The following is a 15,378-nucleotide window of genomic DNA, read 5'->3' on the forward strand; positions in this document are numbered from 1 at the left end:
ATATATATATATATATATATATATATATATATATATATATATATATATATATATTACCTCCTTGCTGGCCGCGTGGTTTAAAATGCGTCCACTGTAGTCCTGAGCTCTTGTCTTCGCTGGTTCAGCCCACGAGACGACGAACTTATTATCAACTAAAAATTCTCCTTCGGTAACATATATGAAAAAATACATTATTTCCGGTAGAGCGAATAGGATATTAAAGGACGTTTGTAGCTTACTGATTGAATATGAATCACGGAGATGTGATAAAAAAAGTCATATATATATATATATATATATATATATATATATATATATATATATATATATATATATAGAGAGAGAGAGAGAGAGAGAGAGAGAGAGAGAAGAGAGAGCTGCTCGGTCTTTTCATTCTGGCATATGAGATTTATTCTTCAAAAATTATATATTACATATACATGCAAACATCTGAATAAAAGAAAGAGTATGATTCAGACAGCATTTATTCAGAGCGAGTGTTACTTTTCAATAGTAAAATATATGCTCCCGATGCAGCTTTCATACAGCTATTCATTATATATATGAGCGGCGCATTAAACACCAATTAATATTCTTCTAGATTTTGTTGCACCCGGTAAAAACATTATTTTGAAACCATGATGGTCCACCAAAGTTTGCAATTTGTGTTGTCAGCTCACAATGCCAACAATTGAAGACAATTCATTAGAGCTGAGAGTTTCTTGTACATAGTCTGAAAGCCTTTCACTCGTTTCTCCACCTAGATTTTAACTTCCAAAATTTCAACCTTGACACCATGGCAGGGCAAAAGTATCAACCAGTAAGGACACAATTTAATATTAGCGTGATTAGAGCAGTCACAATATAGTCACACAATTTTCCTGAGACAAATCCTCTTTTAAGGATTCTAAGGCGTCAGGCAGGAAAACATTGTTCAAAATTGCCTCCGTTTTGGTGCGAGCGCATGCAAACGAATTGTCAAAACACTTTTTAATAAGCCTGGAAGTGCAATCTACAGAACGGAATGAAAAATTGTGTCGCACTGCATAATAAGCCCAAGTTCCTTCTGCTGCTGCCAAATTCTTTTCTTGTTCTCCAAATCCTTCCTTCTGTAGGAATGTGGTCATTGGCTTGCCTTGAAGAGGAGGAGGCATCAGCACGCTTGCGCCTTCTAGTCTTTAAATGACGTTCAATATCATATTTTCCACCGTTTGTCATCGCAAAGTACGACGTGCACTTTAAACGCTTGACATCACTTCCACTTTTTGCTTTTTTGTGAAAGGATATTCACTTTATAATTTTTTATTGAAAGTGCACTTCCTTCTGGATGCCACGATGTCGTCCTCTTTGGAGTGCTATGATTATTAATCGACTACCAACACGTAGCAGTTGGACTTAGCCGTACATGGACGAGTGCAAGAGAAGTATGAGCATTAATTCATAAATTCTAAGACCTACTGTAGCTATGCTGCAGCAAGAGCCTTAGAGGTTTCAAGAAAAAATATCTTAACTCTTATCTTGGAGCAATCAGCAATTTATTACTATTTGTGTACGCAATGGGGGACAGAAGACGGGCACATTTCGTAAAGGGGGACATTAGTGCGTCCCCCGAAGGTAGTGATTTTTAGGGGGACAGAGATTCGAATTGGGGGACTGTCGGGGGACGTCTGGTCACCCTATCCATAGCACATAAAGGTGATATGTGAGTAAAATTGCCTGTAGATTTAGGCATCAGGAATTTACAGGTGCAAATTAATTTTTCCACCCTACTTACCTCGTGGATTTATCAAAATGTGAGATGAATCAAAGGATTCCTTTTATTCTAAATCAACGAAAGAGAAACCAAATCGTGGAGGCGCACCGTGGCAGATTCCAGATTAGTTTAAGCCTCGTTAATCGCGTACTGGTACTGACCAATGGTCTAAGAGATGTCTGTTCACGCGCCGGTGGGCTGTGCGCAAGTGGACGGAGCTACACCTGCGTGGCTACGTCACGAGGTGAATGAGGATAATAACACTCACACGAATACGTTTGTAAACGGAAAGGGTTTTAATTTTAAAATACAGGTACTGACTCAGCTAGGCTCTGTATGACGCCAGCAAAATATGACAAAGGTGAATAATGAAAGCTTCATAAGTACCTATTCAGCGGTCTTTACAAAATTGGCCTCTACTTCCCAGATGGAAAATATGAATGACCAAATACTGTAGATGTGAATAGGGAAAGAATGGAAGGAATTATCTATATAGGTGATCAGTAATAGCCTAAGTGTTTTGACAACAGGGCTGGAAAGTACATGGAGCAATGAAAGTAACAGGAGCTTTGCAAAACATTTGAAGGCGACAAGGAGAGCTCAGCAAAGCCTGTGTTGGAATCCAAGAACTTTCTTACATAAAAGAGAAGTGTGGACCTTAGATACGACTGAGCGAAAAAGGTATAAACCATGGCAACACACACACACACACACACACACACACACACACACACACACACATATATATATATATATATATATATATATATATATATATATATATATATGTGTGTGTGTGTGTGTGTCTTCTAGCTGCTACACACACTCACATATAATTATACATACTGAAAACGCCCTTTCCCCTAATGTGCATGGTTTCAGAGGATGTTTACCTTCCAGTTCTTAGCACTCTTCATTGGATGAGGTTGCTAGCCACACACCTTTCTCAACCTTGACTGCAGAAGTCCACAGTCGACTAACTAAGAGATACCCAACTTGCTGCGTAGGTTCCAGGAAACGGACCCACCCATGGGATCGATGTCTGGTGACTTAAAGTGTGTCACTGCCAGTCGACAGAAATATAATTTCACCCAAAATAGTGCTGACATGGTTATCAGTCATATGGTATGTGATCTTGATAAATACTGTATATTGCCTTAATAGCCGTGTCATCATTTGAGCAAGTGTTTTATTTCAGTCTGACACATGTTTTAAGCTGAAAATAGAGACTTTTTTTTTTTTTGTACTTGTGTAAATGACGAAAAACTTAGTTTCAACTTATCACAGGATGATTCTCTGAGATTCATAAGAGGCAGACTCTCTTCGTTTCATATTAGCCAATATGCAGTAGAGAATTAACCTTTACAGTGCTACGGAATCAGGCTTGCAACCTTGGGGTAGAAATCAAAATCACATAAATCTGATTTTATGCCATATAAACTTAAATACATACAATTATATACATGTATTTGATAATAATGTAAATGTAACTGAAAAATCAGTACCAGGGAGGTTATGATAACAATCCTTATTGCATTGCATTTTATTAATTCATAATTCTTCTTTTTTTTTTTGGTTGTCTCACAATCCCAAGGATACCAGTCATATAAAATTCACAGAACTAAAACTACTGAAACGTGTTTTGAAATTGCACATGATAAGTAAATAGAAAATTTTACAGATGAGCCTTGGGAGACAAAACACAATATTTTTACCATTTAGTTGCCCTTGGCACAACAGTATGTATATGTATATATCACACATTACCACAGGTGAAAAATAAGAAACGGGGTGTAGGTCCTGACCGGTTTCGACTTTATTTCCAAGCCATTGACGAAGGACTGATACAGAGAATGAGAAGTCACAAATATATATACTACAGGAACAGTAATGACGAACGTACACAACCGTTAGAGACTACATATCCCCTCTCTAACGGTTGTGTATGTTCGTCAGCACTGTTCTTGTAGTATATATATTTGTGACTTCTCATACTCTGTATCAGTCCTTCGTCAATAACTTGGAGTAAAGTCGAAAACCGGTCAGACCTACACCCTCTTATTTTATCACGTACAAAAGTGATAATAATCATATATATACACACACACCCCCGCATATACATATAGCTATCCATACTAACATTTAGTCAGTATATTAACACTGCCTACATCGTACTGCGTAATCAAACTGTAGGTAGGCTACTTGCCACCACCAAACCATAACCACCCCCGCCCCGGCTCCCTCATAGCGGGGCGGGGGCGGAGTTACAAGCAAATTTCGTGGAATCTTTTAGCGGAAGAAATAAGCCTCCGTGAAGGACGAGCCCAGGGCCCCGGTGAAAATGGCATCGTAGTTGTAGATGAGAGCTGCTTGCTCGTCTTTGTGTAGCGAAGCCTTGCTTGTTGTAGCGAGCTGGAAAAGTAGCAGAAAAGAAATAGCAGTTATTGAAGAGTGGCATGGGTGATTTGTTTAATCCTGCTACTACTACTTTTTTTCTACTGCTACCACTGCTTTTACATTATTATTATTATTATTATTATTAGTTCCTCGTTAGTAGCGTCGGTAGAGTTGTCGGCTAGCACTCGCTAGGCCCGAGTTCGAGTCTCCGGCCGGCTAATGAAGAATTAGAGGAATTTATTTCTGATGATAGAAATTCATTTCTCGCTATAATGTGGTTCGGATTCCACAATAAGCTGTAGGTCCCGTTGCTAGGTAACCAATTGGTTCTTAGCCACGTGAAGTAAGCCTAATCCTTCGGGCCAGCCCTAGGAGAGCTGTTAATCAGCTCAGTGGTCTGGTAAAACTAAGGTATACTTAACTTATTATTATTATTATTATTATTATTATTATTATTATTATTATTATTATTATTATTATTATTATAAGATCAATTAGGCTGGAAAAGTAGTAGGGAAGGAATAGTAGTTACTGAAGTGTCGCATGACTGATTTGTTTAACACTACTGCTACGTCTACTGCTATTGACACTGCTAGTATTATTTTTATCATTATTCTTCTTCTCACAAGACCACTGAGGCTGGAAAACTAGTTGGAAAGAAATAGCAGTTAATACTATTGATGCTGTTATTATTTTAATCACTATTATTTTTCTCACAATACTACTACTGCTACTGCCGCCACTACTGCATTATTATTATTATTATTATTATTATTATTATTATTATTATTATTATTATTATTATTATTATTATTATTATCACAATACCACCGAGGCTGGGAAAGTAGTCAGACAGAAAAGTAGTTATTTACGGGCGGCATACTCTATTATTATTATTATTAATTATTATTATTATTATTATTATTATTATTATTAATTATAGCTGTTTCCACGGCATTCAAATTATATATACTCTTCTCTATTCTCCTTATTATCTTTTTTTCCTTAGCCTGTAGCCGGTATATCAGGCTTCCCAAGGACATACAAAGATTTCTATTTTATTAGTTTTATTTCCTCTGACGTTTCGAACGCTCTCTGGCGTTTATCTTCAAAGAGTGAATGTATGGCATGCAGGGATATTATTATTGTTATTATTATTATTATTATTATTATTATTATTATTATTATTATTATTATTATTATTATTATTATTATTATTCTCAAGAGACCATTGATTCTTTGATCTGAAATGGAAGGTAAAAGAGAGAGGAAAGTCAAGAGTCAGGTGAAATTATTGAAGCTTGACAGATAAATGAGAAAACAGGAAGAAAGGAAAAAGGTGCCTGCTCTTAAACTTTTCACCTACAGACATTTTTGCAGTTTAACCTGTTGCATAGTTGTGTTGGTCTAGCTGAAAACGCCATAGAGTTTTTTAAAGCCTATTTGGCTTCGTAAACTTATAGAAAATTCTTTTAGACTTTGCACGGTTTTTTTAGTCTATATGGCTTTTGTAGACTTATAGAAAAGTGTGTCAGACTTGTCACCGTTTTTTTTAGTCTGTATGGCTTTGTAGACTTGTAGATAAATCTGTCAGACTTTACACCATTTTTTTTAGTCTATATGGCTCTGTAAACTTACAGAAAAGTCTGTCAAACTTTTCACAATTTTTTTTCACTATATAGAAAAGTCTATCGGACTTTTCGCCATTTCTTAATCCTATTTGCCTTCGTAAACTTATAGAAAAGTCTGCCAGACTTTGCACCATGTTTTTTAGTCTCTGTGGCTTTGCAATCTTCTAGAAAAGTCTGTCAGAGGTTTCACCATTTTTTTAGTCTATATGGCTTTGTAAACTTATGGAAAAGTCTGTCAGTATAAACTTTCTAATTCCCAAGAACACCAAAGGCGTCTTCCTAACTGCTCGCTACCTTGATTGACGAAGAAATTGGAGAAGTAGTGGGCGACTCCCACGGAGAAGGGATCGTGAGGAATAGCAGAGTGCGCTTTGTCAGACGCCCATTCGTAAGGGTTCTTCTCGGGGTGAAACTGCGACCCGAAGATGGGCAGGTGGTTGTGTTCGAAAAGGGCCACGTACTCGAGGTCGTCGAAGTCGTAGCTGGTGGCCAGGACCTTGAAGTCCTCTGAAAGTCCCGATGCTGTGAAGTTCTGATGGGGGAAAGGAGTATGTGAGAGTTTTTCGTAATGACCATCATTTATCAATTTGTTAATTTAACTTAATTTGTTATTTATTTTTTCATTTGAATAAGCAAGATCTCTTCTTTCTGTATTTCCCTTTACCTCCTCTTACTTCTTCTTAATGAACACCATATTCTTTGCAAGCTTGAATTACTTCTTCTTAATGAACACCATATTCTTTGCAAGCTTGAATTACTTCTCCCTAATGAACACCATATTCTTTGCAAGCTTGAATTACTTCTCCCTAATGAACACCATATTCTTTGCAAGCTTGAATTTCGAGTCAGTGGCCCCTTTGGTGGGCTTGTTCCTTGTGAATAGGTTCCATCTTGTGAATATATAATAATAATAATAATAATAATAATAATAATAATAATAATAATAATAATAATAATAATAATAATAATAAACATCTTTTGGGAGCTTGAATTTCTAGCCAGTGGTCCCTGTGGTGGGCTTATTCAATATGAATAGGTTTCATCTGCTGAGTAATAATAATCTAAAAAATCTTCTAGAATAATAATGCCTATTTGTTTATAGGAGTGTAAACGCTTTCGTATATAAGAATAGAAAATACAAAAGTATTTAAAATTTTGACCATTAACTTATAATCTATAATCTCTCTCTCTCTCTCTCTCTCTCTCTCTCTCTCTCTCTCTCTCTCTCTCTCTCTCTCTCTCAACATCAAGTTTGGGAAATAAATCGCCCAGTGAATTTTTTTCATAAAACTTAAACATTTGAAATTAAACCAATTATAATAGTTTTTGAAAAGTTGTAATTTGACAAAATATAAAGAAAAAATATATAGAAATAAAAACAAATCCTTCGGACCAGCCCTGTGAGAGCTGGTGATCAGCTCAGTGTTCTGGTAAAACTGTTTTAATAATAATAATAATAATAATAATCTCTCTCTCTCTCTCTCTCTCTCTCTCTCTCTCAGACTCCAAATGCAACCTGCAACGTCATCCCGAGGTCGGACTCTGTCGTGAGCAGAGTAAAACCGCATGAACAACGAGGCCAGCGAGAGAGAGAGAGAGAGAGAAGAGAGAGAGAGAGAGAGAGAGAGAGATTCTTATAGTGAAATAAGAGACTACTCACTTCAGGCGTCATACACCAACGATGGTAGTTCACCGTAGTGTTGAAAAGCCTCACGTAGTCGATGACGTAATCGGGCATCTGCTCGAATATTCGAGAATCCATGTACCCTGTAAATATGTTGTGAGAGGAAGAAGGGCACAAATGCTATCATAACAATAATTTTGGGTATTATATGGGCTGATCTAATTTGAAACTAATTTTTTATGAAGTATTTTGCTTAACAAGATGAGTTGTTTGTAACTATAATCCTTTGAAATATTATTATGTACAAGTCCTGTGATATTCCTGGGCCTTGGAGAAAGGAAATGATAACAGGTAAAAATCTAAAAGAAATAATGAATGTTGGATATTTTTATCCAAATGAAGCTAGTTTCTATGGAAGTACTGATATCATTTACCAAATTAAACGAATATGAGCCCGGAAAATTCTCTGAGACCTAAATCACTCTAGAGTTACTGGTGGGCCTGTTATATAGCCATTTTAATAATCTTAGTTTCTAGGTGGTTCTGTTATATAGACTATTTCAACACCGAATCCTACTGGATAACTTGCACTCACGAATAGAAATGCTTACTCTCTGAACTCAAAGTCAGGACACCCAAGTTAATTTGTAGTTATCAGTTAAAGACGAAATAAGTTACCTTCTTGCAGTGTGAGGCGGTCCGCCTTGTTCAAAGCGCGGCAGTCCGTCAGCCATCTCTGGTAATTTGTGGCCAGGTAAGTTATCATTTCGAAGCCCAGACACGTTCCCCAGAGGGGCATGTACGTGCCCTCCATATTTGCCCTGATGACCTTTTCGAAAAAGGTGGAGGATTTGGAAAAGGAAGTCAAATCATTGTAAGTTAGAGTGCAATGGATTAAATGATTTCATGTTTACAATGAAGAGGTAATTTCAGTCTGACCGCAGTCAACGGTTTTGACAGGTATAAAACAGAGATTCTTATTGAACAGAATAGAATATAAAATTCAGGCCAAAGGCCAAGCGCTGGGACCTATGAGGTCATTCAGCGCTGAAATGGAAATTGAGAGTAGAAAGGTCTTAAATGTGTGACAGGAAAAAAACCTCGAAGTTGCGCTTTGAATTAATTGTTAGGAAAGGGTGGAAAGTAAGATGGAATAATAATAATAATAATAATAATAATAATAATAATAATAATAATAATAATAATAATTAACATGGTTGTTTTGAAAGAGAAACAACCAGTATTGTTGTTGTAACAACTTACGTGTTCGTACAGCTTCTGCCCAGCAGCCCCATAGCCACTGCTATTGGTGATTGACATGGCTCCTCCGGGGAATAATATTCTGTTGGCGTAAGATATCCTGGCATTACGAAAGAATCTTGTTTAAAGAAACTAAAGTTTATTTCTCTATCTATCTGTCTATCTATCTATCTATCTATTTATTTATCTACCTATCTATTGATTTATCTTTCTATCTATCTGTCTAATTCTGCCTGATACAGTCGTTTTCTTAAAGCAACTGATATGTAGAATGGAATGGAATGGAATATAAATTTTAGGCCGAGGGCTAACTACTGGGACCTACAAGGTCAGTCAGTGCTGGAAGAGAAACTGAGGGTAAAAAGGCTTCAAGGTGTAACAGGAGGTAGACCTCGCAGTTGCACTATGAAACTACTGTTGGGAGAGGGTGGAAAGTAAGATGGAAGAATGAGAATATGAATGGCGGTACAGTAAAACGAATGAAAGGGGTTGCAGCTGGGGGCCCAAGGAACGCCACAAAGAACCTTAAGTAATGCCTGCCGTGCACCCATAAGGTAAACTGACGTCGCTACCCTATAACCGCCAGCCCCACCTACGGAGCTGTCAGTTATATTCGTTTTCAAAAATCAGCTAACGTGGAGAACTGTTTTCATTACTTCTTTGGTTCGAAAACAGTGTTTGTATGATATGCATCCATCGAGCACATATCCTAATTTTGGAAAAATGGCTTTCAAAACTAGAGCTGTGCAATCTGCTTTGTTCTCAAACTGGAAGTGACTAGTCATAAGTCTAGATTAGAGAAACAGGTCTGTAATAAATCCCTCTTGGATCCCAAATCAGTGTGTTTGTAGAAGAAATTATCATGAGAGACAATTGTTTCAAAATGTCTGTCTGTTTATTAATTTATTGTTTCTTTTTAATAACTGAGATCTCTTTCTGTATTTCCCTTTACGTTCGCTTCTTCCTAATGAGCACCAGATTCTTTGGAAGCTTGAATTTCAGGTCAATGGCCCATGTGGGATTGTTCCATATGAATAGGGCTCATCTTCTGAATAATAATAACAACAACAACAACAACAACAATAATAATAATAATAATAATAATAATAATAATAATAATAATAATAATAATAATAATAATAATAATAATAATAATAATAATACCGATTTACGAACTTCTAAACCATATTTGCTTAATCGTCATGCTACTATATAGAGATTTTCATGAATACAAATTTCATAAAGTATTTTTCACCTGAATTCCTATAAAGGAAAATACTTTGCAGTAATGAAACGAAGAGGCGAACGCCTCAAAATAATTAGTAAAAAATATAAAAAATTAATTTTTCATCTTCCTTACCCATTCACAGAGGACGCTATGTTTTCGTAGTAACTGTCATCCTGATTGATGCTGGAAGAATGAATGAAGCTTGTTATTTTCTTTTTTCGTAAACACACATGAAAATAGCTTAATGTATGAGTAAATACAAATATGTTTAGTCTTTTCAACTAAACATATTTGTTTGCTAGTGTATAGCTGTTCAAGCTGATAGCTTTGAGACTGTAAGCAAATATAAAGAATGGCTTTTCTTGTTGGTTACAAAGTTATGAAGATCATACTACTATGGCTACTGTGAGTGTTATGGCTCAGTAAACCAGCAATCTAGTGTCTTGATCTAGCCCTGACCCAATGAAAAAGAGAAAGAAAGGGAGAGAGGATAGTGGGTTAGGTTTAACCTCGCAGGAAATGAGAGAGCACCTGAGAGTACTGTCTGAAATAATAATTGTAGAAACGAGAGGAAAGATTCTTTTCACTTGCAAAAGGAAAAGCTGCTCTAGAATGAGGTAATGTTATTGTTTAATCTTTACAAGACGTGAAGAGAGTTGTTATGAAAGCAAGGTACTAGAATATGAAAATGTTCTAGAATATGACAATGTTCTAGAACATGAAGAGGTTTTCAGCGACTTTTAACATTTTTATGCTCCATTAATTATTGGGAATGGCACAGGTGTTTTTACCTGAAAGTATTTTTGCCTTGTACGTCGATTCTTATCCAAAGAAATATTCAACATTAATAGATAAAAAAGTCTACAAAACACTTTTCATCATTAAATGGTACATTTAATGGTGAACTGGTACATTGATAAATTGTAAATTGGTAAATCACAATACCAAAATGTTTACGTAATCTACAGTTCTTCGTCTATTCTACGGAGCATTCCCCAAACTCAACAGTGAATAAACATCGCCGTGGGAACTTACAGAATTGGAACCACTCTGGCTCCCGATCCTTCTATGTACTTCACGTAGGATGCAGCGATGTAGGATGTGTAGTTCTTATCGTCCAGGAGGTCCAGGAGAGTTTTCAGTGGCTCCTGCGACAGGACTCCTATGGGAGAATACAGTTTCAAAATTAAGAAGAATTTGATGTCACTTGGTCCATGAAATTTCATCTAACCACTGTGGGAGAGAGAGGGAGAGAGAGAGAGAGAGAGAGAGAGAGAGAGAGAGAGAGAGAGAGAGAGAGAATGATCATCAAGTGTTAGACCAATTATACTGAGTTTATCGTTTATCAGCACTGAAATGGTTGCGATTAGTATAGCGCTATCAGCATAGTACTATCATTAATACTAGGCCTACAGTTCATTACAGCCCAGAGAGAGAGAGAGAGAGAGAAGAATTAAAAGTGTTAGACCAAGTATATTGCTTTTACCGGCATTGAAATAGCTGTGAATGACATATAGCTCGTTAATACTAGGACCACAGTTCATTACAGCACACGCTCACACACACACACACACACACACACACACACACAGAGAGAGAGAGAGAGAGAGAGAGAGAGAGAGAGAGGTAATGGTTAAAAGTAGGAGACCATATATATTGATTTTATCAGTACTGTTATAGTTGTGACTAATATTAACACTAGGCCTGTCGTTCATTACAAGAGAGAGAGAGAGAGAGAGAGAGAGAGAGAGATTTTATTAGAGAGAGAGAGTGAGAGAGACCAGGTATACATTTTGATTTTATTGGCCAATGAAGAAAAATTTCTTTTTCTCAAGGTAACTGTAGAGTATTTTATGCTTATTCTTGTAGAAAGAAATCAAATTGCACTTTCCCCGTTTATCTTAATCGCATAGAATACGATGATCATAAAAAAACAACCTAAAAACTGAATATAGAAAAGAATTATTGATTGTTCTTCTCCACGGTCCAGCTTAGTGAAGATAAGACATAGACCCAAAAGTGGGGAACAGTAAAAACGCGTGAAAAGTACCACTCGTTCAACCTTAGCCCCGCCTCGGCTGATGGGTCGGAGTTCAGATGTCCAAACTAGGTCTCTTGCTCTCCCCGGACACCTTATCACCACTTGCGCAAGAATGCCAGCTGGCATAAGGCCTGCTTAAGCTTTCAGTAGATTGTTTTGTTGCTCCGCCAGTCTTTCTCAATAAGCGACGTCATTCTTTTGCATCAAAAACAAACAAACAAACACACACACACACGCACATAAACTCATTCACTCCGGGAAATTCACTGAAATTCCATTGTTCCTTTGTGACTTATACAGTGAATCATGTACCTAGTAGTTAGTCGACTTAAGTTATGCCGCAATTCAAGGTTAGGGAGGGCTAGGTTGTATACAACACCCTTCCAAATATATATATATATATATATATATATATATATATATATATATATATATATATATATATATATATATATATATATATATATATATTACATAATATATATATATATATATATATATATATATATATATACATAAATATATAATATATATAGATACATATATCTATCTATATATATATATATATATATATATATATGGACACATATATACATATATGTATACACATTACAGAACACAAGACTACACGTATTAATACTGCGCATTCACATCCTTACACCGTACGTATATACACTTTCATAAACGCACACATCATATATACAGTATAAACTTACTTATAATATGTTTGCGTGTAAACTAATTATCTGCTAATTTCAATAGAAAACGCAGTCAGAGAGAGAGAGAGAGAGAGAGAGAGAGAGAGAGAGAGAGAGAGAGAGAGAGAGAGGGGGGGAGCAATTGTATATGCTCAAACTGAACAGAATACTCTGAAGGACAACCTAACTTCTTACCTTTCCTGCAGAGTTTTGTAGCTATGAAACATTTATATTTCACTGTTCCATAGCGTTTTAATGAAATATACGAAAATACTTCTGGTACTAACCTATGCTTAGAATATTTCCCCCTTTATATTTTTATTTTATCAACGATTTCTGGATGCACAGTATCTGTAGGAGGAACTGGCGACACAGCGCCAATGGTCAAACTTAACCCTGAACTGAATCGAGGTGCTCTTACCAATGATAGGTCGCAAGTTGTAGTCGACATTTGCCTGTGCATTTGCCGCCAGAGCGAGAAAGACTAGGTGAAAAACAGTTGACGATCCCATGATGGTGTCTCTTTGCGACTAACGCCTGAAGAAATGGACTCGGAGCAGCCCGAGCAGCAGAAGATAAGACGAAATGCTTGTGGCAAAAGGAATTTGTGGGGTGGGGTTGGGGCTTTGGAGTCTGAGCCCCCATCCCTCCCACCCTCTGAATACAATGAAGGCGAAGGAGAAGGGTCGAGATAGAAAATTCCATCATGAGATATTCGTCAAGAATTCCTTATATTCGACGTCTGAAATATACTACTTGCCCTGTCTTGTGTCACCATAGAGCTCCCGTAGTCACGCCTTTTTTTTGCACTGACGTTAACCGTTTGGGTTTTTGCACTATTGTTTTTAATTCAGTTTTATGCATGATAGTGCAAGGATTACTTTTTTTTTTCATTTCGGACAAAGAAAGCAGATCAACACTTGTCCGGAAAGTAAGCTGCAATGGAAATTTTACCGAGATATCTCGGATTTTGAAATGAGCGCCATTCTCGGTAAAGCGCTGCCACCTTTCGGCAGGATCACGAAACTCGTGTTAGTCTGCCTCTGGGTTTCAAAGTGATAAGTGATAACGCGTTACTCGTCAACGATCTGACTGGCAGACTTTGCACTTTTAAGGTACAGTGTAACATACTGTATGGCTGGTATATCTCGTTGTTAGAGAAATTTTGGAGTAATTTACGGTAGGAGGCATTACCAGTTTACAGCTGTGGCTCTCTGGCTCGGCGACATTGTAGTGGCAAGTTTTGGAAATGGTCAGTTGGAACTCAAAATGGCACAGGGCAGTGCATTAAAATTAAGAATCTGATTTTGAGACAGACGCCAGTCTTTTGTCATAGCCGGCAACTTAGAGCAGAATCCTTTCATGTCTTTAAATTTAGACTGGTGTCTATGGCTCATACACTTAAGATACAATATGCCCCCTGGTTATCCGCCATCAGCCTAGGTAGTCTATTTTGAATGTCATCAACGTAGGCAGAGATCGGTGAAGTATTCGTTTATTAATTTCCGAACCATTGGAACGATCGGTATAGTTCACGAATATTGAGAATAAAAAAATAATTTAACTGAAAACGGTTTCCTGTATATATATATACAGGTTATATAACCCCTTCCACTGTAATTCTGTATGATGTTTGGCATACAGGTATAGGCCTACGCCATATTAAAACCGATTACTTCTTGTATAACGAAGTATTCAAAGGAACGATTTGTGACTAGAGTGTTCTTCACTATAGCTATGGCAGCACTAGTTATTCATACTGTATATTACCGATTTAAATCAAATTTTCGTCGCTTAGGGAGGTTTTGTACAGTACAGAAGATTTCTTCCCGCGCTAACATGGTTGCCGATCTTCAGCTACAAGGTGACAGTTAGTGTTCATAAATTTTTTCTTTTGCGCAGCTGCAGCATTTTCCTCTGTTGTTAGACGGGAGGAATTTGAAAGTAAATGTGTAACAGGACCACTTAACTGACGTAAAAATACACATGGTGATATCACAAGGAACGGGGTTCCAGATTTGGGGCTAAGTCATTGGTAGGGTGCTTACGTATAGGAAGGACCCACTAAGGCATTGGATCCTTCTTCTTTTAACTTGCTTTTTTCCCATTTGTATGGTGACCAGTTTCTGCCTCATAGTGACTTGTTGACTTCTAAAGGTGTGCTTTTATTAGGACTTTTTATATTTTTTCCAGCACAGGTGTTTTATTTTTTAAAACCCCAATGGTTGAAGGATTACACGTTCTTGGGGAGTTATAACGGGTGATAAAAGTACTAAAACATGGCGCAATGCATTCATCTCGTCTTGGAACGCCGGGTTTTGTACTATCCACAGTGGGAATATTAAAATCGGGGATCAAAGTATTATATATACCCATTTTCTATATTGTTGTACTCGACAAATGAAATTTATATTAATAAACTATATCTTCGTGCGGCCGTCTACTTTACATTTACCACACGGTGTGGTACTAGCACCTCGGAGTAAGTGACGCGTAGATAACAAGGCTCGTTTATTGAACTAGAAAAGTAGACATACAACCGTTATAACGTTATCGTTTTATGAAAAGCTCCGGATTGTGTATTTCAGTGACTGATGATTGCTTCTTAATTACTTGCCGGTTGCCCAAGAGCCAGAGCCCGTGCTGGCATAAGGCCAGATAAAACTAAAAACAACATATCCTGAATGAGCAGAGCAACACTCAGACGAGTATGTTTGTAAACGGAAAGGTTTTTTAATTTTCATAT

The 15,378-nt window shown here is 36.9% G+C and overlaps 1 protein-coding gene and 1 long non-coding RNA gene across 2 annotated transcripts in view; one reads left to right on the forward strand and one right to left on the reverse strand.

The window, feature by feature from the left end:
- Window positions 1-3,820: 3,820 nt before the first annotated feature.
- LOC136834256 (gamma-glutamyl hydrolase-like) lies at window positions 3,821-13,212 on the reverse strand. Its single transcript, XM_067096601.1, is given in 9 exon segments — window positions 3,821-4,136; window positions 4,138-4,165; window positions 6,076-6,313; window positions 7,442-7,548; window positions 8,084-8,234; window positions 8,669-8,747; window positions 10,026-10,076; window positions 10,929-11,055; window positions 13,054-13,212. Coding segments are annotated over 9 exon segments (966 nt in total). The 5' UTR covers window positions 13,145-13,212; the 3' UTR covers window positions 3,821-4,042.
- Window positions 13,213-13,633: 421 nt separating this feature from the next.
- Window positions 13,634-15,378, forward strand: part of LOC136834257 (uncharacterized) — a 135,807-nt gene continuing 134,062 nt past the window's right edge. Inside the window, exon 1 of the long non-coding RNA XR_010851703.1 lies at window positions 13,634-13,747. This is a non-coding gene — a long non-coding RNA (uncharacterized lncRNA). The remainder of the gene's footprint in view (window positions 13,748-15,378) is intronic.

Source organism: Macrobrachium rosenbergii, chromosome 53 (assembly GCF_040412425.1).
Source record: "Macrobrachium rosenbergii isolate ZJJX-2024 chromosome 53, ASM4041242v1, whole genome shotgun sequence".
In the NCBI taxonomy this organism is placed as follows: domain Eukaryota; kingdom Metazoa; phylum Arthropoda; class Malacostraca; order Decapoda; family Palaemonidae; genus Macrobrachium; species Macrobrachium rosenbergii.